Source organism: Pongo abelii, chromosome 8 (genome assembly GCF_028885655.2).
Source record: "Pongo abelii isolate AG06213 chromosome 8, NHGRI_mPonAbe1-v2.0_pri, whole genome shotgun sequence".
Taxonomy (NCBI): domain Eukaryota; kingdom Metazoa; phylum Chordata; class Mammalia; order Primates; family Hominidae; genus Pongo; species Pongo abelii.
In genome coordinates, this window is record NC_071993.2 from 140418016 (window position 1) to 140438482 (window position 20467).

General features: G+C 60.6%; 2 protein-coding genes across 3 annotated transcripts in view; both read left to right on the forward strand.

Moving 5' to 3' along the window:
* KNDC1 (kinase non-catalytic C-lobe domain containing 1) overlaps nt 1–9918 on the forward strand; it is a 70141-nt gene extending 60223 nt beyond the window's left edge. Inside the window, exons 27-31 of one of the 2 annotated variants that reach the window (XM_054523094.2) lie at nt 4208–4330; nt 4408–4467; nt 5308–5465; nt 7677–7747; nt 8123–8312. In XM_054523094.2, the coding sequence (XP_054379069.1) occupies nt 4208–4330; nt 4408–4467; nt 5308–5465; nt 7677–7747; nt 8123–8142 (432 nt within the window). In that variant the 3' untranslated portion in view covers nt 8143–8312. Of the gene's footprint in view, nt 1–4207; nt 4331–4407; nt 4468–5307; nt 5466–7676; nt 7748–8122 lie in introns of both variants that reach the window. The other variant, XM_024253726.3, reaches the window with a different exon arrangement.
* A 4151-nt stretch (nt 9919–14069) lies between these two features.
* On the forward strand, nt 14070–15709 carry UTF1 (undifferentiated embryonic cell transcription factor 1). The gene is made up of 2 exons (XM_003777660.4): nt 14070–14699; nt 14829–15709. Exons 1-2 carry the CDS (start codon nt 14072–14074, stop codon nt 15302–15304), a joined length of 1104 nt encoding a protein of 367 aa, XP_003777708.4. The 5' UTR covers nt 14070–14071; the 3' UTR covers nt 15305–15709.
* The last annotated feature ends 4758 nt before the right edge of the window (nt 15710–20467 follow it).

The window sequence follows — 20467 nt, forward strand, 5'->3', positions numbered from 1 at the left end:
TCGCCGGAGACCACAGGCCCCTCACCTCCTCACGGGAGCGGACGGACCTCGCCGGAGACCACAGGCCCCTCACCTCCTCACGGGAGCGGACGGACCTCGCCGGAGACCACAGGCCCCTCACCTCCTCACGGGAGCGGACGGACCTCGCCGGAGACCACAGGCCCCTCACCTCCTCACGGGAGCGGACGGACCTCGCCGGAGACCACAGGCCCCTCACCTCCTCACGGGAGCGGACAGACCTCGCCAGAGACCCACTTCTAAAAGCACCACGCTCGTCCATCTAACAAGTGTTAGATCCACAATGTCCTGACGTATTGTGTCTCAATGGCTGTGAGGTCGGAACAATCCAGGACACTGAGTTTCACATTTGTAAATTCAGGACCCCAGAAAATCGTTAAAATATAAAATTTGAGCACAGAGGGCAGCAGTGATCAATAAAAATGCTCGGGGGTCAGTGGCTCCGTTCCGGCGATGCCTGGAGTGAGGCAAAGCGGAGACACAAGGGCAGAAAGAAGCAGTGTAAAATTTCTCACCTTAAGAAAATGGGGGATTGGTGGTTCCGTTCAGATGATGTCTCAGTGGCACCGTTTAGACGATGTCTGGAGGGAGACAAGGTAGAAACAGAAGCAGGAAGAAACAGCATAAAATTTCTCACCTTAACAAAATACAGGCCGGTCGCAGTGACTGATGCCTGTAACCCCAGCCCTTTGGGAGGCTGAGGAGGGCAGATCACTTGAGCCCAGGAGTTGGGACCAGCCTGGACAACATATCGAAATCCCGTCTCTACTGAAAATATAAAAAATTGTCCAGGCTGGTGGCGCACACCTGGAGTCCCAGCTCCTCAGGAGGCTGAGGCGGGAGGATCACAGGAGCCCAGGAGGTGGAGGTTGCAGTGAGCTGAGGTCGCACCACAGCAGCGCAGATGACGGTGCGAGACCCTATCTCAAAAAAATTTAAAAACTGGGGAGTTTGAAAGCAGAATAGGGCTTTGGTTTATTTAGATTTGTTTAAAAGTTTGGAACACCATAGCCAAGAGGTGGAGGCACCTAAATGTCCACGGAGGGAAGAACAGATAAAGAAAATGCAGCCTCTTCGTACCTTAAGAAGTCACTCAGCCTTAACAGGAAGGAAATTCTGACGCCTGCGGCAGCACGATGAACCTCGAGGGACTCAGGCTCAGGTAAAGGAGCCAGTCACGAAGCACGGACACTGGACGGCTCCACGTACACAATGAACCTCGAGGGACTCAGGCTCAGGTAAAGGAGCCAGTCACGAAGCACGGACACCGTGCAGCTCCACGTACACGACGCCTCGAGGGACTCAGGCTCAGGTAAAGGAGCCAGTCACGAAGCACGGACACTGCAGCTCCACGTACACGAGAGGGACTCAGGCTCAGGTAAAGGAGCCAGTCACGAAGCATGGACACTGGACGGCTCCACGTACACGACGCCTCGAGGGACTCAGGCTCAGGGAAATGAGCCAGTCACGAAGCACAGACACTGGACAGCTCCACGTACACAAGGTGCCTGGAGGCACCGGATTCACGGAGACAAAGTAGCAGGGTGGGTGCCGGGGGCTGGGAGTGGGGCGCAGGGAGCTCGTGTTGAACGGGGACCGAGTTTCAGTTTGGGAAGATGGAGAGTTGCAGACGTGCTGCACAATGTGGATGTAGTTAACACGGCTGAGCTGTGCACTCAGAAAAGGCTACAAAGGTAAATCCTCTATTACATACTTTTTACAATTAAAAATCAAAAGGTTAAAACAACAATGAAAAACTGTGGTGAAATAGTTGTATCTCAAAATTACATACTTTTCATCTACTTAAACCAATGAAGAAATAGACTGAGACGTCAGCGTAGAAAGTGTATCCGGTAAACACTTCTCAAACTCCTCTCAAGGCGCTCAGGCAGGAGAGCTGGGGCCGCAGTTGGGGTGAGCCCAGGATCATATGAGGTGCCTTCAGCTGCACAGGGGCCCTGCAGACAGGAGTTGAGCCCGGGGGCTGGGCGCAGTGGCTCACGCCTCTAATCCCAGCACTGTGGGAGGCCGAGGCAGGCAGATCATGAGGTCAGGAGTTCAAGACCTGCCTGACCAACATGGTGAAACCCCATCTCCACTAAAAATACAAAAATTATCACGCCTGTAATCCCAGCACTTTGGGAGTCCAAGGCGGGCAGATCACGAGGTCAGGAGTTCGAGACCAGCCTGGCTGACATGGTGAAACCCCATCTGTACTAAAAATACAAAAATTAGCATGCCTGTAATCCCAGCACTTTGGGAGGCTGGGGCAGGCAGATCACGAGATCAGGAGTTCAAAACCAGCCTGGCCGACATGGGGAAACCCCGTCTCTACTAAAAATACAAAAATTATCACGTCTGTAATCCCAGCTCCTTAGGAGGCTGAGGCAGGAGAATCACTTGAACCCAAGAGGCAGAGGCTGCACTGAGCCAAGATCGCGCCACTGCATTCCAGCCTGGGCCACAGAGCAAGACTCCATCTCAAAAAAAAAAAAAAAAAAAGGAGTCGATCCAGGGGACGGCGTCCAGCTGGACTCTGCAGCCTTGGTTTCCACCAAAGGATAGCCCAGGCCAAGGTGATTCCTCAGGGACAGGCAGCTCCAACAGGAGGGGTCAGCTGAGTTCTCCAGAATCTTCCTGAAGTCCTGGAAGTGGATCCAAGAATGCAGCCCTTCGGGACAGCTCAGAATACGAATCCTGCCGGGTGAGGAATTCACCACCCATGGGGTGTTCCAACCAAGACCAGCAAGGTCGTCACCGCCAGCCACAGAGCCTCAGAGGAGGGGACGGCACTCAGGCGCCCACCCCGGACTGCACCCAAACACTCCTGCCACGGCCCCGGACTGCACCCAAACACTCCTGCCACAGCCCGGACTGCACCCAAACACTCCTGCCACGGCCCCGGACTGCACCCAGACACTCCTGCCACGGGCCCGGACTGCACCCAGACACTCCTGCCACGGGCCCGGACTGCACCCAGACACTCCTGCCACGGGCCCGGACTGCACCCAGACACTCCTGCCACGGGCCCGGACTGCACCCAGACGCTCCTGCCACGGGCCCGGACTGCACCCAGACGCTCCTGCCACGGGCCCGGACTGCACCCAGACGCTCCTGCCACGGGCCCGGACTGCACCCAGACGCTCCTGCCACGGCCCCGGACTGCACCCAGACGCTCCTGCCACGGCCCCGGACTGCACCCAGACGCTCCTGCCACGGCCCCGGACTGCACCCAGACGCTCCTGCCACGGCCCCGGACTGCACCCAGACGCTCCTGCCACGGCCCCGGACTGCACCCGGACGCTCCTGCCACGGCCCCGGACTGCACCCGGACGCTCCTGCCACGGCCCCGGACTGCACCCGGACGCTCCTGCCACGGCCCCGGACTGCACCCGGACGCTCCTGCCACGGCCCCGGACTGCACCCGGACGCTCCTGCCACGGCCCCGGACTGCACCCGGACGCTCCTGCCACGGCCCCGGACTGCACCCGGACGCTCCTGCCACGGCCCCGGACTGCACCCGGACGCTCCTGCCACGGCCCCGGACTGCACCCGGACGCTCCTGCCACGGCCCCGGACTGCACCCGGACGCTCCTGCCACGGCCCCGGACTGCACCCGGACGCTCCTGCCACGGCCCCGGACTGCACCCGGACGCTCCTGCCACGGCCCCGGACTGCACCCGGACGCTCCTGCCACGGCCCCGGACTGCACCCGGACGCTCCTGCCACGGCCCCGGACTGCACCCAGACACTCCTGCCACGGGCTCGGCGCAGCGGGTGGGGGGTAGGCAAGGAGCTGCGTGTGGCTCCCCATCTGCCTGTGGACAGACAGCGGCCTCTCCCTGGGTGGGGACTCCTTTCCCAGTCCTGAAGCTGCCTGGGGAGGTGCGTCCAGGCACAATCTTGCTTTTGAGAAGTGAGGGTGGACTTCTTTTCACATCTTTCCACATTATCAGGCTTTGCTTTTATTTTGTTTTGTTTCAAGTCATGCCCACCCCATCCCGCCAGCCCAGCCCCTCCACAGCCATGGCCACGGCTCACCTGCGTCCACACGGCCGCTTCCTTTCCACACACGTGATGCAGCACACACTGTTGTGTCTGGGAGCTGGGTGATTTTAACAGGTTCTCAAATATTCCCTTTGTTCATCTTAAACCAGAAGACGCTAAATGTGTCATTTTCTCATTGCAGCTGCAGGTGAACTTGCTGTCCAAATTTTTGCTGATTGCAAAATCTTGCTATGAGCAGAGAAACTTCGCGACAGCCATGCAGATCCTGAGCGGGCTGGAGCACCCGGCCGTGAGGCAGTCTCCCGTGCGTCCCCCTCGGGTCCCGAGGCGGGGGTGGGCACCCGCACGGCCGCAGGAGTCTCACCTGTACTTTCATTTCAGGCCTGGAGAATTCTGCCTGCAAAGATAGCAGAGGTCATGGAGGAGCTCAAAGCCGTGGAGGTACCAGCACTTTACGTGGCCGGGCAGCTTTGGTCCCCCGAGGCCCTCTCCTAAACGGCCTGCTGTGCAGAGCCTGCCGCACCCAGACGCAGGCACCACAGAGCGTGCAGGTGGCCTCACCAAGGCCCAGGGGTCCTCTCCCGGCAGGGCCTCTGCTGCCACCTGGGCAAAGGTGTCCCACCTGCTCGGTCACGGGGCCTTGCTGGTCTGAGCTCCTCACACAGAGCACTGAGGAGAGCACTGAGGTCTGTGGCTGGGGCCTGTGCTTGACCAACCTGGACGTCCTCCAGGACGGCAGGGGTGGCCTCATCAGATGACGAACAAGGAAGCACTGCTGGAAGTGATCGGCCATCCCCAAAAATGACACAGACGAGCCCCAGAGCAGCCAGAGCCTGTCCCCATCCTGGGTCTCAGAGCTCGGCCTCAAGCCCCAGCCACAGCTGTCCACGGGTGGGAGGGCTCCTGCGTGTCTTTGCTGGACACGCAGACGCGGGACCCTGCACTGGTCAGCCAGGGTCTCATTTAGAGAAGCTGGGTTACCTGGCACTTTCCTGGAGTCCAGCAGAGAGCAAGGAAAGGGACTCACCATTTCAGTAGCAGGAGGCACAAAACCTCCCAGCGGCTGTCAGGGCCGTGAAAGCTTAAGACCCTGCAGGTGTGAGCCAAGTCCAACCATCCAGGCACATTCGGGACTGGAAGCTAATTCAGAGAGCCGGGTAGACCCAGTGCGTGGAGAACGCAGGACCAGCTGGGACTGGTTGGGCTGCGCTGGCCCGGGCTGAGGCTCCTGCACTGACCAGGCCGTGTCTCTCCCTGGCCCCGTCCCGGCTGGACCACCAGGTCTTCCTGAAGAGCGACAGCCTGTGTCTGATGGAAGGGCGGCGCTTCCGGGCGCAGCCCACCCTGCCCTCGGCCCACCTCCTGGCCATGCACATCCAGCAGCTGGAGACAGGCGGCTTCACCATGACCAACGGGGCCCACAGATGGAGCAAGCTCAGGTCAGGAGGGGCTCAGGCGGGCACGCGCCCAGGTGGGGCGGGGCTCAGGCGGGCACACGCCCAAGAGAGGAGGGGCTCAGGCGGCCGCGCATCCAGCAGAGGAGGGGCTCAGATGGGCACACGCCCAGGTGGGGCAGTCTCCGGTGGCACCTCTCCTCCTGTCCCTGCTTTTCAGAGGCCTGGGTACCTTGCCCCTCGCTTGGCACTCACAGCCTCAGACCTCCCTCTACCCAGGATAACCTCCAGCCACCTCATTCTCTGCAAATCTGGAGCATTTCCTGCACTCCTGCTGTCCATGGTCCCAAAACACTCCCCGTGGTCTCCAGGGACCCTCGTGTTGGGACCCAGGCACATTTTCCACCCCACCCTGAGGGTCTCTGCAGCACAGAGGCTGCCCGGCAGCAACCCGTCCTGACCGCTGGGTGCCACAGTGTCCCTGCTCCCCCTCAGACCCCTCTCCCTAGAGACGTCCACGTGGGACCCAGGATCAGTCCTCAGCCTGTCCCTGTGGTCCTGCTGTCCACCTTGCACACCACCTAGGAGGCGCAGACTAGGGCTGGCTGTAAACCCACCGCCACGACCCACAGGGCTCTTCCACCTGGTGAGGCACGTGGGCCAGCCTCTCCTCGGAGCCCCAGGCCGGTGTGTCCGATGGCCCTCAGGTGCCCACAGCCCCAAGCTCGGCCTCACTCACAATCTCCCACCCTCCCGTCTCATCTCGTCGCCTGCCGTTGTCCACACACGGTCAGGTGGAGGCTGCCCAGGCCACGGCGGCTCCACCCTCCCCCACGGTGGATGGCCTCACTTGGGGAGCAGTGCCCAGTGGACCAGGTGCCCATGGATCCTCAGCCTGATAGGTGAAGGTCCCCTTCTTAGATAGGCACCAATTTAAAAACAATAATTATAATATGCCATAAACGTATGCTCATTGTAAGAGATCAGAAAACCCATGTCAGCAAAAGAGAAGCTAAAAACTAAAGTAGGCCAGGTGCGGCGGCTCACGCCTGTAACCCTAGGTAGGCTGAACGCGGCAGCTCACGCCAGTAACCCTAACACTTTGGGAGGCCAAGGCAGACAGATCACCTGAGGTCAGGCGTTCAAGACCAGCCTGGCCAACATGGTGAAACCCCATCTCTACTAAAAATACAAAAAATTAGCTGGGTGTGGTAGCTGGCGCCTGTAATCCCAGCTACTCAAGAGGTTGAGGCAGGAGAATCGCTTGAACCCAGGAGGCGGAGGCTGCAGTGAGCTGAGATCACGCCACTGCACTCCAGCCTGGAAGACAAGAGTGAAACAGCGTCTTAAAAAAAAGGCTGGGTGTGGTGGCTCACGCCTATAATCCCAGCACTTTAGGAGGCTGAGGCAGGTGGATCACAAGGTCAGGAGATCGAGACCATCCTAGCTAACATGGTGAAACCCCGTCTCTACTAAAAATACAAAAATTAGCTGGGCGTGGTGGCGGGCGCCTGTAGTCCCAGCGACTCGGGAGGCTGAGGCAGGAGAATGGCATGAAACCTGGAGGCAGAGCTTGCAGTGAGCCAAGATCACGCCACTGCACTCCAGCCTGAGCGGCAAGAGTGAAACTCCATCTCAAAAAAAAAAAAAAAAAAAAAAAAACTTAAGATGATGCTCAATCAGCAAAGAAAACAAGCCAAGAGTGGCGCTTGCTCGCCACGGCGTCCACGTGCGTATGTGAGCGCCTCCAGATCTGCCCTTCCCAGCATCCCCGTGTGTGTGAGAGCCCATCCAAGCATGCTCTTCCCGGCATGTGTGTGTGTGTGAGCACATCCAGGGATGCTCTTCCCGGCGTGTGTGTGTGTGTGTGTGTGTGTGAGAGAGAGCACATCCAGGGATGCTCTTCCCGGCGTGTGTGTGTGTGTGTGTGTGTGTGTGAGAGAGCACATCTAGGCATGCTCTTCCCGGCGTGTGTGTGTGTGTGTGTGTGTGTGAGAGAGACAGCCCATCCAGGCATGCTCTTCCCGGCGTGTGTGAGCCCATCCAGGCATGCTCTTCCCAGCGTGTGTGTGTGAGTACATCCAGGCTTGCCCTTTCTTTGCCGTAATGGACGTCCCTTTCTTTGTCCCTCACACTGGGCATGTGGTGTTTCCATCCAAAATCAGGACAGGGCGTCTGTCTGTGGCATCAGTGTGCCCAGGCCTGGCTGAGGGCTCCTGCTCCTGACTGGCCAGTTTTCTCCGTTATATTCTGTAGTGTGCTGGTCACCGTCAACAACCAGCTGTCCCGGGAATCCGGCCCTGGGCCCCGGCCATGGCGATTCCCAGGTATGAATGTGAACGCTCTGCACGGCAGCAGGGAGTCCCTTGCCTGCCTCGTCCTCTCAGCTGCAGTCCCTGCGGCCAACTGGGCTTGACTCTGCTTGGGACGCTCGGCACGGACAAGCCTGAGCCTGCAGGGTTTCCGTAAGCGTGTGTGGACTGAAATGTGGATGGATGGACAGTCAGACAGACGGAAATTTTCGGTCTGAGTAGTGACGTGAGATTCACCTCGCTAATAAATACAGAAAACCCACCCTTCAGAATTTACACGGTGAAAAGGTTTAGTCCAAATGATTCCTAAGAACGCGGGGGGACTCCCTCCCCATGGAAGCCACACCCCTGCCCTGTGCAAACTAACGTCTCTTCTTTCCCCAACGGAAGGAACATCGCGAAGGTGGTGAGCCAGGTGCACGCGTTCCAGGAGAACCCTTACACCTTCAGCCCCGACCCCAAGCTCCAGTCGTACCTCAAGCAGAGGATTGCCCAGTTCAGCGGTGCCGACATTTCCACGCTCGCCGCAGACAGCAGGGCCAACTTCCACCAGGTCTCCGGCGAGAAGCACTCGCGGAAGATTCAGGACAAGCTACGGAGGATGAAGGCCACATTCCAGTAGCCGAGCTCGGGCCTGGTGTGGAATTCCAGATCCGAATCCGACTGCGGGGGGCGGGCCGGGAGGTGGGAGCCGTGTCTCAGGCCCGGCCGTTATCAAGGCCCCTCCGCCCCCTAGCCCTGGGGAGCTGGACCAGGAGGTGGAGGCTCAGGGGACCCCACGGGGACAGGCAGAGCTGGTCTCCACCCAGCAGACGGAGCCAGGACGGGCACAAGAGTCTTGGAGGTTTGTGTGTTTCTGCTAGAATTAAAAAGTTAAATTTAAAAATGAAAATGAAAGACAGCTTCCCAGGAGTTTTGTGCCTGTCTGCGCCTCTCACACACAGATAAGTGGCTCTTATCCTGTCTGCACCTCTCACACACAGATAAGTGGCTCTTACCCAGCTCTCAGCGACTCCCCCACAAAACAGCAACAGCCTCCACCACCGACTCAACAGACTTCAGAGTAGCTCCTCCCTGAGCAGGTTTCTGAGCCAGCCTCGGCTGGCTGAGCAACGAAGGACCAAAGCTGACCTCTGAGCATGTCATGTCAACCGCAGCTCCCAGGGGCTCCGAGACCTCCCATCTGAGACCCTGCCTGGGTTCACCCCCCACAATCCAGACCCAGAACCCCTCTCCCCTTCCTTGCCCAGTGCCCCTCCTCCCCAGCCCAGACCCCCAGGTGCCCAAGGCCTGCTGCTGGAGCAGGCACCTTGGGCTGGGCCTGCTCCCCCAGGGCCCAGGGCCCCCCAGCTTAGAACAGCCCTTGGTGAGGTGGCCGTGCCCGGGCAAAGGCCCTGCTTTCTGGAGAGGACACTCAGAGCAGCTCCAAGACAGAGGTTCTGTGGCGGGGGTCCCTGAGAGTGCCCCCACCCATCTCATGCCCCAGGGGCTGCCGCTGCCCACCACCTCCAGCAGCCATGCATGTGCGCCCGCAGCCCTGCCTCCACAGCTCGCCACACACTCACGCTTCGCCAGAGACAGGAAGTGCGCTGCCTCCACGGCCCTGAGCCCTTGCTCAGGTTCTTGGACCCCAGGCAGCTGGTGTGGAGCCCCTCGGCCAGGGCCATGGGAGACCCGCGCAGTCAGATCCACACTGGCCTCTGCAGCTGGGTGGCCAGAGCCCCGGGCACGGCCCCAGCTCCGTGTGGCTCTCACGGTGCCAATCACAAGACCCAGGGTTGTGCTTTCGAGTTTTAGAATTAGTCATTCTTCAGAGCAGCCAGCTAGTGGCATTTCTAGGAAAACCGTGACCTGTGACAAATCGCTGCATTTTTAATGTCAAGATGTGTTTTCCCACATAAATTCACCGGAGACATCTGGGCCCTGCTTCGATGTAACATGAGAGGAAGTCGGCGTCCTGGCCACGAAATGCAGTTCACTTTTTTTTAAGCTTTTATATGGATTATGTTCTGCTGACCCCTGCCCGCATTTTCAGATTTTGTATTTAACGAAGATGGTGCCCAGTGCAAATCAACATTCCAGCGGTCAGGACTGACCCCGGGGGAGCACTGGGCTCAGGCTTCAGCGCGACTGTCCGCATGGCTCCCTCCTGTCCTGGCACCAATTTCTGAATAAAGTCCTTTCTACCAGCCGCTGCTGTGTGGTCACTCTGTGGGTCCCCAAGGTGACCTCTGCAGGTCGAGATGGTTTCCTTTATGGCCGCACAAAGGCCCCTTACAGGTGCTCACAAGGACTCCAGGTGCGAGATGTGCTCAACCCAGGACTGAAAACCAACCTGCCGGTCCACAGCGACGCCCTCTGATGCCGCAGAGAAAGGCCTGGGTCTGCCAGACGTGTGTCGCAACTCACGCCCCGCCAGGAGAAAAGCTGCCGCCAAAACTCCCAGGCCGTGGGAACAAGCAAACGTACCTGCTGGGGTAGGAAACACTTGCTTCTGGCTGTGACTGCAAATAGCCTAAAAGAACGGACTCCCAAAACCACGCTCATGTGTGCACACATCCAGGCTCGCCCCTCCATTGACAAAAAGGACGTCCCTCATGCTGGACGTGCAGTGTCTTCATCCAAGATCAGGACGGGCGTCTGTCCGTCAGCTCTTACAGGCTATTTGCACAGACCCATGGCTGTTCTTGGGTCAACCTGCCCTAAACTCTGCCCAGCCCAGCCAGTTCCCACCTGGCAGCCCTGTGGGCAAGACAGAGCTGGGTCCCCCGTCATCACGGTACAAGCCGTAGCTCTGACCAAAGTGGAGAGGGAGGCCAGAAGGGGAAGCTCCTGCAGGTGGGGCTGGTGGCCCGGGAAACGACGCTCTCACAGTTGTCATAGGGTAAGACTGGTGGACACCACTCAGGGAGAGGCTCACGGCCAAGGCTTCCGACGGTTTTGGGATTGTAAACTGTGGATGCTTTGGGGAAAAGAGCTGATGGGTCTTTCGGGAAGTTCCTGTGATGAACGGTGCGGTTATCCGCCTGGAGGGAGGCCCAGGAAAAGCCGAGAAGACAAGATGGTGGAGTCCAATTGTGCTGGACAGGAGCTGCCCCAGACAGGGGGCCCTGGTCCTGGTCATGTGTGTGTCCTCATCCCCCACGCCATGCAGGCCGGACCCCTCACTGCAGTGGCTCCAATAAACTCAGCTCCGCTGAGCACAGGACTTTTCTCTTGGAGAGCTGACAGCCAGCAACCCTATGAGCCTCGCTCCTCGGCGCCATCCACTTCCCGGCTCTGTCCCCCACGCCCTCATCCACTTCCCAGCTCTGTCCCCCACGCCGTCATCCACTTCCCAGCTCTGTCCCCCACGCCGTCATCCACTTCCCAGCTCTGTCCCCCACGCCGTCATCCACTTCCCGGCTCTGTCCCCCACGCCCTCATCCACTTCCCGGCTCTGTCCCCCACGCCCTCATCCACTTCCCGGCTCTGTCCCCCACGCCCTCATCCACTTCCCGGCTCTGTCCCCCACGCCCTCATCCACTTCCCGGCTCTGTCCCCCACGCCGTCATCCACTTCCCGGCTCTGTCCCCCACGCCCTCATCCACTTCCCGGCTCTGTCCCCCACGCTGTCATCCACTTCCCGGCTCTGTCCCCCACGCTGTCATCTACTTTCCAGCTCTGTCCCCTACGCCGTCATCCACTTCCTGGCTTTGTCCCAGGTGGGTTCATGGCGGGCTGTGCCGTGCACTGCAGTGCCACTGTGGGCTGGACAGTCTGCGCTGGCGTCCTGTGCACCATCATCTCTGATCACCACCCATCAGATGCCCCTAGCACCCCCAACCCTGTTATTAAAAATCTTTCTAGGTTTTTGGTTTTTTTTTTTGAGACGGAGTCTCGCTCTGTCACCCAGGCTGGAGTGCAGTGGTGCGATCTTGGCTCACTGCAACCTCCACCTCCTGGGTTCAAGCGATTCTCCTGCCTCAGCCTCCTGAGTAGCTGGGATTACAGGCACATGCCACGATACCTGGCTAATTTTTTGTATTTTTAGTAGAGACGGGTTTCACCGTGTTAGCCAGGATGGTCTCAATCTCCTGACCTCGTGATCTGCCCGCCTCGGCCTCCCAAAGTGCTGGGTGTCAACAGGTTTGAGCCACCGCACCCGGCCTTTTTTTTTTTTTTTTTTTGAGATCCACCTCCAAGGTTCAAGCAATTCTCCTTCCTCAGCCTCCCTAGAAGCTGGGATGACAGGTGCACACCCATCGCCTCGCTAATTTTTGTATTTTTAGTAGAGACGGGGTTTCACCATGTTGGCCAGGCTGGTCTCAGACTCCTGACCTCAGGTGATCCTCCCGGCCTCCCAAAGTGCTGGGATTACAGCCACCACTCCTGCACGCCCCTCCTTTTCTTTTTGTTTTTTAAGACGGTCTTGCCCTGTCACCCAAGCTGGAGTGCAGTCAGGTGATCACGGTACACTGCAGGCTTAACCTCCTGAGCAAAAGGACATCCTCCCACCTCAGCCTCCCAAGTAGCTGGAACTACAGGCACCTGCTACTACACTCGGCTATTTTTAATTTTTTTGCAGAGATGGGGGTCTCACTATATTGCCCAGGTCAGTCTCAAACTCCTGGCCTCAGGAGATCTGCCCACCTCAGCCTCCCCAAGTGCTAGGAATACAGGTGTGAGCCACGTGTATGAGTGCCTGGCCAGGAACCACAGATTTCTTGAGAAGTGTCTGAAAAGCTGATTCTAGGGCCAGGGTCAGCAAAGGACCAGATGAGGCAGGAGCATCCTGTAGTGCCAGGGAGCTGGGAGGGGGTTTCAAAAGGACACAGGAAGAGAGGAAGAGATGAGAAGACTTTCAATGGCCAAAGCGGGAACAATATGAGCAAAAATATAAATAAAAGCCGGGCACAGGGGCTTACTTCTGTAATCTCAGCACGTTGGGAGGCCCAGGCAGGAGGATCATTTGAGCTCAGGAGTTCAAGACGAGCCTGGGCAACATAGCAAGACCCTGTCCCTACAAAAAGTGAAAAAAAAAAAAAAAAAAAAAAAAAAACTAGCTGAGTGTGGTGGTGCACACATGTAGTCCCAGCTACCAAGGAAGCTGAGGCTGGAGGATCACTTGGGCCCAAGAGTTCAAGGCTACAGTGAGCTGTGATCGGGCCACTGCACTCCAGCCTGAGTGACAGAAAGAGACCCCATTTGTAAAAAATAATAAAAACAAACGGAACTTTTAAAATAAATAAATAATAACAGCATCGGGTTATGACCTAAAGGATAAAATAAATATACACGAGCCCACACTGTAGAAATAAATGACTGAGTAGATAAATCAACAGGCAGAGAAACAAACCTCCTTACAGAAAAATCCCAGAAAATACAGACACCCCTGCAGGAGGTGGGGCCTAATTACTCTCCCCATGAGCTGGGGATGGGCTGAGGGGCCGGATTCCAGTGACCGGAGCAGGGATGTAAAGGCGATACCCGAAGACTGCAATAGTGGCAGACAGTCCGCACCCCAGCACGGAGCGGACCTCACCGGTGCTGAGCCACAAGGCAGGAGGGGCGAGACTCCACCCCTGCGCCTTCCTTCCAAAAACCCACCACCCCAATCCGATCACAGGAAGACACCAGGCAAACCCAAGTCGAGGAACATTCAACCAAACACCTGGCCCGTCCTCAACGGTGTCGAGGACGCGAGAAGCTGCCACGGCCCAGAAGAGACCCAGGAGACAGAAGGATTCGGCGCCGTGCGGCGAGGAGGAAAAGCATTTAATAGGAAGAGAATTTCCTCCTCCCAGGGATGCTGGCTGCAGACGCGCTGCAGATGGAAGTTCAGATTTAAAAAGTCACTTCTGCGAGCGCGTGAATTCCGACACCCATTCCCGCGGCTGGCGCGGCTTCTCCCACCCATCCCCTGGCCTGGCGACTCCCACTGGGACCCGGGTGGGTCCTCGGGACCCCTCGCGTACAGGTGCCAAGCCCGGGCGGGGGCGGGGGCGGGGGCGGGGACAGCACTGGGGGCCGGACAAGGGGGCGCCAGCGCCTTCCGGAGCGGGAGGGGCCCCGCACACACCTCGACGGGGGCGGGGGTAGGCTCGGCACGGCTAAAAACGAACGGAGCCGCCGGGGCTTGGGCATCGCGGCACCTCAGTTAAACGGCTTTAAGAACAGAACCACTGAGGACCCTCCGTTTCCGACCGAAGCCAGGCTTTTCTCTGCGTCTTCCCGGCCGCAGCGCCAGGACGGACCCCTTAGGACCCGGCGGGCGGGCGGGGCGGGGCGCGCGGGGCGGGGCGGGGATGGTGGGAGGGTCGCGTAGACCCGGCTGGGACGGAGGGACGGCGGCGCGGGATGCTCAGAACGCGTGTGGGCGGCCCGGGCGGCGTCCGACCCTCTCCCCATCCTCACGCGCCGCGCCCCGGCCCCGGGATGCTGCTCCGGCCCCGCAGGCCGCCCCCGCTCGCGCCCCCCGCGCCGCCCTCGCCCGCCAGCCCCGACCCCGAGCCGCGGACGCCCGGAGACGCCCCGGGGACCCCGCCCCGGAGGCCCGCCTCGCCCAGCGCGCTGGGGGAACTCGGGTTGCCGGTGTCCCCAGGCTCGGCGCAGCGCACGCCCTGGAGCGCCCGGGAGACGGAGCTGCTGCTGGGGACGCTGCTGCAACCGGCCGTGTGGCGCGCGCTGCTCCTGGACCGCCGCCAGGCCTTGCCCACCTACCGCCGCGTGTCGGCCGCGCTGGCCCAGCAGCAGGTGCGCCGCACCCCAGCGCAGTGCCGCCGCCGCTACAAGTTCCTTAAAGACAAGTTTCGCGAGGCGCACGGCCAGCCGCCCGGGCCCTTCGACGAGCAGATCCGGAAGCTCATGGGGCTGCTGGGCGACAACGGGCGCAAACGGCCTCGCCGCCGCTCCCCGGGGTCCGGGCGCCCCCAGCGCGGCCGCCGCCTGGTCCCCAACGCGCACGCGCCGGCTCCCAGCGAACCAGGTAGGCGGGGGACTGGGGGGGCCAGGTGGAGCCGAGGGCTGCGGAGGGACCCGGGGCGGCCGAGGGCTGCGGGGGAGGGGCGGGGGCGCCCCCCGAAAATCCGCCCGACCGCCTGCTCCGCGTTCCCAGACGCCACCCCGCTGCCCACCGCCCGCGACCCCGACGCGGACCCCACCTGGACGCTCCGCTTTAGCCCGTCCCCGCCGAAGTCTGCGGACGCCTCCCGCGCCCCCAGCTCCCCGCCAGCCCCCGCCCCGACCGCACTCGCCACCTGCATCCCCGAGGACCGCGCGCCCGTCCGCGGCCCCGGGTCCCCGCCGCCACCCCCGGCCCGCGAAGAGCCCGACTCGCCGCCCGGCCGCCCCGAGGCCTGCGCGCCCCCTCCGGCCGCGCCCCCGTCGCTGAACGCCGCCCTGCTGCAGACCCTGGGGCACCTGGGCGACATCGCGAACATCCTGGGCCCGCTGCGCGACCAGCTGCTGACCTTGAACCAGCACGTGGAGCAGCTGCGCGGCGCCTTCGACCAGACAGTGTCCCTGGCCGTGGGCTTCATTTTGGGCAGCGCGGCCGCCGAGCGAGGGGTCCTCAGGGACCCGTGCCAGTGAGTCCCGGCTGCGGCCAGTCTCCCCTCTCCAGGCCGAGGCCCCTCCGCCTTGACCTCTCCTGCTGCCTTCCCACTCCCGTTCTTGGGTAGGTTCAATAAAAGGATTGTTTTCCTAGACTCCGGCCTGTGTAGGAGTGCGGGTCTGGAAGCGGGGAGGGAGTGACGCCCTGCAGTGCTGGGGCTGCGAAGGTCAGGGCAGGGTTGCAACGCTCTCATCACAGAGAGGGGCTCCCACTCGCTCCTAAAGTGTAGACAGAACTCCGTGGGGCGCACCCAAATGTAGGCCCAGGAGGCCAGGCTCGAGGGTGGTGGGCATGGTGCCTGCTGCCGGGTTCTGGTCACACACCCGGTTCTCAAAGCCACACCGGACTCTCCCTGCCCCTCCCAGGGAGCCCCACTGAGTAAAACGAAGGGGGTCCGGAGAGAAACTGAGGCTGATCCCACCTCTTCACTCAATGCAGGGGTAGGGGTTAGAGTGGTCGCCTCCACACTGCCCAGCAGAGAACCCCCTTTGACCCAGGAGTAGCATGGGGGGTTCCGAAGGTCCTCCCATGGCCTCGGGCAGTCTTGAACCACCCGGCTGAACTCTCCCAGGTCCTGGGAAAGAAAAGAGGAAGAGGAGCCACACAGCTCCAGGGAGGATGCTTGTTTTGTCTCCAGGGAGGTGGCTCTGGTCTGGGTGGGCCTAGGGAGGCGCTGAGCGGCTGGGGTGTGATCCTTGGACAGAGGCTGAGGGCAGGATCCTTGCAATTTTGAGAAAACCGAAGCAGACCTGCCCAGGAAGCATTTTCCAAGTAGCAATAGAGGGCCCCACCCTGGACCCCTGAGTCAGAAGGGGGGATTGGGTGGAGCCGGAGATACAAATGTAGCCTGGAGGAGTTCCGCTAGCATAACAATGCCTGCAAATTAGTGGGCCCATCCAGAAAGACAAGTGGTTTGCCCAGGGCCATGCAGCTAAATGGGGCTGGGGGGGTCCCCGCTGGCCCAGCACCCAGCAGTCCTGAGGGGTTCCCTGTGGGTGGTAGGGTTGCAGCCCCTCCTGCACATGCTTTTCTGGGGATCCGGAAGAATAGTTCCCGCTAGTGCTAATGGCAGCTCCTGGGGAAATGAAGGGCTTGCCCAGGTCTGAGGGGGAGGCCTGTGAGACCACGCCTACAAAAACTGACTCCAAGCTTCACCTCATTTAAGACACTGAGGCGCCCGACGCTGTGGCTCATGCCTGTAATCCTAACACTTTGAGAGGCTGAGGTGGGTGGATTGCCTGAGCTCAGGAGTTGGAGAACAGCCTGGGCAACATGGTGAAACCCCATCTCTACTACAAAAAATTAGCCGAGTGTGGTGGCACGTGCCTGTAGCCCCAGCTACTCGGGAGGCTGAGGCAGGAGAATTGCTTGAACCCAGGAGGCGGAGGTTGCAGTGAGCCAAGATTGCGCCACTGCACTCCAGCCTGGGCAACAGAGACTGTCTCAAAAAACAAACAAACAAAAAAACACTGATGGCAGATGCAGTGGCTCACGCCTGTAATCCCAGCTACTCGGGAGGCTGAGGAAGGAGGAGGCAGAAGAATCGCTTGAACCTGGGAAGTGGAGGTTGCACTGCACTCCAGCCTGGGTGACAAGAGTGAGACTCCGTCTCAAAAAAAAAAAAAAAAAAAAAGGCACTCTAGGCCAGGCTCGGTGGTTCATGCCTGTAATACCAACATTTTGGGAGGCCTGGGCGGAAGGCTCACTTTGAGCTCAGGCTCCAAACCAGCATGGGCAACATGGTGAGACCACATCTCTATTAAAAATCAAAAAAACAGTGGGGTGTGGTGCCATGCACCTGTAGTCTCAACTATTCAGGGAAACAGGTGGGAGGATCACTTCGGCATAAGAGGTCAATGCTACAGTGAGCCCTGATTTTGTTCCTGCAGTCCAGCCTGGGTGACAGAGTGAGACCCTGTCTCACATCAGCTCCACCCTGCTGTGTTTCCTGAGAATCTCCAAGCTGCTAAAAGCCTGTTGGATGAGCCAAGCTTGCAAACATTCCCCCTCACATACACAGCCCCCAAAGGTCAGCATCAGGCTGGGGTCACAGTGGGGTCTGAAACAGAGCGTAGGTGCACCCTACGTGACCCTGTCACTCCAAGAGCTTATGCCTGACAGCAAGCCCAGGTCCAGACAGCCACATCCCAGCAAACACACCAACACCCTAAGGGTGGGGGCTGTGCCACTCTATCACTTGGGTTACTGGACGCTCGGCCCTGGAGGAAGGACCCATCTCTGGGCTGGAGCAATTTAGGGGCACCAAGCACAATTAATCTGCCTTCCTGCTCAGGTAGTGGGGCAGGGGCTACGTGCTATGATCCTCCTGAGCCCGGTATCAGAATAATGAATCTGAATACATGGGCCCCGGACTTCTGATGCTTTCTAATCTGGTGCAAGGAGTATATTTTGGCTGTTTAAATCAATCTAGGGGCCAGATGCGGTGGCTCATGCCTGTAATACCAGCACTTTGGGCAGCTGAGGCAGGAGAATTACTTGAGCTCAGGAGTTTGAGACCAGCCTGGGCAACATGATAAAATCCCATCTCTACAAAATACACAAAAATTAACTGGACATGGTGGCACGCACCTGCAGTCCCAGCTTCACTGGAGGCTCAGGCAGGAGGATCACTTGGGCCCCGGAGGTCGAGGCTGCAATGAGCTATGATCACATGAGGTGCTCCGGCCTGAGCAACAGTGAAAGCCTGTCTCTAAAATAACTAAGGCGCTCTGTAGGCATGGCAGGATTAGCCTCCTGTGTGCTGTTTAATGGGGCCTGTGTCTGAGCACAGTTGGTTTAGCGTTTCCTTTTTTTTTTTTTTTAGATGGAGTCTCGCTCTTATTGCCCAGGCTGGAGTGCAATGGTGCGATCTTGGCTCACCGCAACCTCCGCCTCCCGGGTTCAAGCGATTCTCCTGTCTCAGCCTCCCGAGTAGCTGGGATTACAGGCATGTATCACCATGCCTGGCTAATTTTGTATTTTTAGTAGAGACAGGGTTTCACCATGCTGGTCAGGCTGGTCTCGAACTCCCAACCTCAGGTGACCCGCCCGCCTTGGCCTCCCAAAGTGCTGGGATTACAGGCGTGAGCTACCACACCTGGCCGGCTTAGCGTTTCTTTAGCGGCCATGCACCAGACCAGCCCCACTTCCTAGTGGACAAGTGTCGGGGAGGGGGGAGTGTGGGGGTGTCGGGGGGGCGTGGGGGTGTTGGGGAGGGGGCGTGGGGGTGTCAGGAAGGGGGGCGTGGAGGTGCTGGGGAGGGGGTGTGGGGGTGTCAGGGAGTGTGGCACGTGGATGTGTAGTGGAGGGGGCGTGGGGGTGTCGGGGAGGGAGCGTGGGGGTGTTGGGGAGGGGGGCGTGGGGGTGTCGGGGAGGGGGGCGTGGGGGTGTCGGGGAGGGGGCGTGGGGGTGTCCGGGAGGGGGCGTGGGGGTGTCGGGGAGGGGGGTGTGGGGGTGTCGGGGAGGGGGCGTGGGGGTGTCAGGGGGGGTGGGGGTGTCGGGGAGGGGGCATGGGGGTGTCCGGGAGGGGGGCATGGGGGTGTCGGGGAGGGGGGTTGTGGGGGTGTCAGGGAGTGTGGCGCATGGATGTGTAGTGGAGGGAGAGTGGGGGTGTCGGGGAAGGGGACGTGGGGGTGTTGGGGAGGGGGGCGTCAGGGAGGGGGGCGCGTGGATGTGTAGTGGAGGGGGGGTGGGGGTGTCGGGGAGGGGGACGTGGGGGTGTTGGGGAGGGGGGCCTGGGGGTGTCAGGGAGGGGGGCCTGGGGGTGTCGGGGAGGGGGGTCTGGGGGTGCCGGGGAGGGGGGAGCGTGAGGGTGTCGAGGAAGGGGGCGTGGATGTGTAGGGAGGAAGGAGTGTGGGGGTGTCGGGGAGGGTCGTGTGGGGGTGTCAGGGAAGGGGGTGTGGGGTGTAGGGGAGAGGAGCGTGGGGGTGTCGGGTACGATCGCGTGGGGGAGTCCCGGAGGGGAGCGTGGGGGTGTCAGGGAAGGGGGGGTGTGGGGGTGTCGGGGAGTGGAGCTCGTGGGGGTGTCGGGGAGTGGAGCTCGTGGGGGTGTCGGTGAGGGGGGCATGGAGGTGTCGGGGAGGGGGGCGTGGAGGTGTCGGGGAGCGGGGATCGTGGGGCGTCGGGGAAGGGGGCACGTGGGGTGCCAGGGAGGCCGAGGCCGTGGGGGTGGGTGTTGGGGAGGGGTTGGGGCCTCCCCCTCAGGTGGTCCCAGAGTGTTCGGAGAAGGCTCGGGCGAGTCGCGACGGGGCCGGCAGCACGCGCTGGGACCGGTGCCTGTCCTCAGGCCGTGGACTCGGGGGGAGCGCGTTTCGGGGACTAGTTGGGCTCCGGGCTGTGCGTGGGGACGGGGCTGCCGGCCTGGGAGTGACGCGGGACTTCCTGCCCAGCGCAACCCGGCCTGGCCCCGGAGGGTGGGGGACGGGGCGACGCCCGCGGGGACCACGCTCTGGGGCGTGCAGGGCGCAATTCTCGGGGCTGGGCTGCCCTAGGGGCTGGGAGGAAGGAGGCGAGGGGGGCGCCTAAGTCTCCTACCCATGGCAGCGCATCAGGGCGCCGTCCCAGAGCCGGGGGCGGACGGAGGCTTGGAGGCGGAAGCTTTGGGGACCCCCAGGCCTGGGCTAGAGCAACCTCCGCGGGCCCTAGAGGGAGGGTGAAGGGAGGGGCCCGGGCTGCAGGAGGCGGGGAGGCCTGAGCCACGGCGGTGGGGCCGCTGGGCAGGAGAGAGGGGCCACCCCGGCCGCAGCAAGGGGCTGGGGTGAGGGCCCAGGAGAGAGAGGCTGTGTGATCCTGCTGTGTGAAGGTGAGGTTGTCTTCGGACTTGGGGGGGTCGGAGGGGGCGGTTCAGGTGGAGGTGGTGGGTGGGGGAGCTGGGAAACTGGCAGGAGGGGCTCTATGTAGAGCTGGGGGTGGGGGGGCTGAACCACGTACAGAAGGGGGCTGAGACACCGGGGCCCGGGGCCCCGGAAATTAGAAATGGAGAAATGGAAAGCTGGGTGCTTGGCGTTTCGCAAATCCATGCTCGTGGTGTTCCTCTTTATGTAAGGGAGGCTTCTGGGCCTTTTCCCTGCCTGTCGAACGTTCTGTATGTTTTTGCGGGATGTGTGAGGGTGTGCTGTCTTGCTCCACGTTGAGGCACCGCC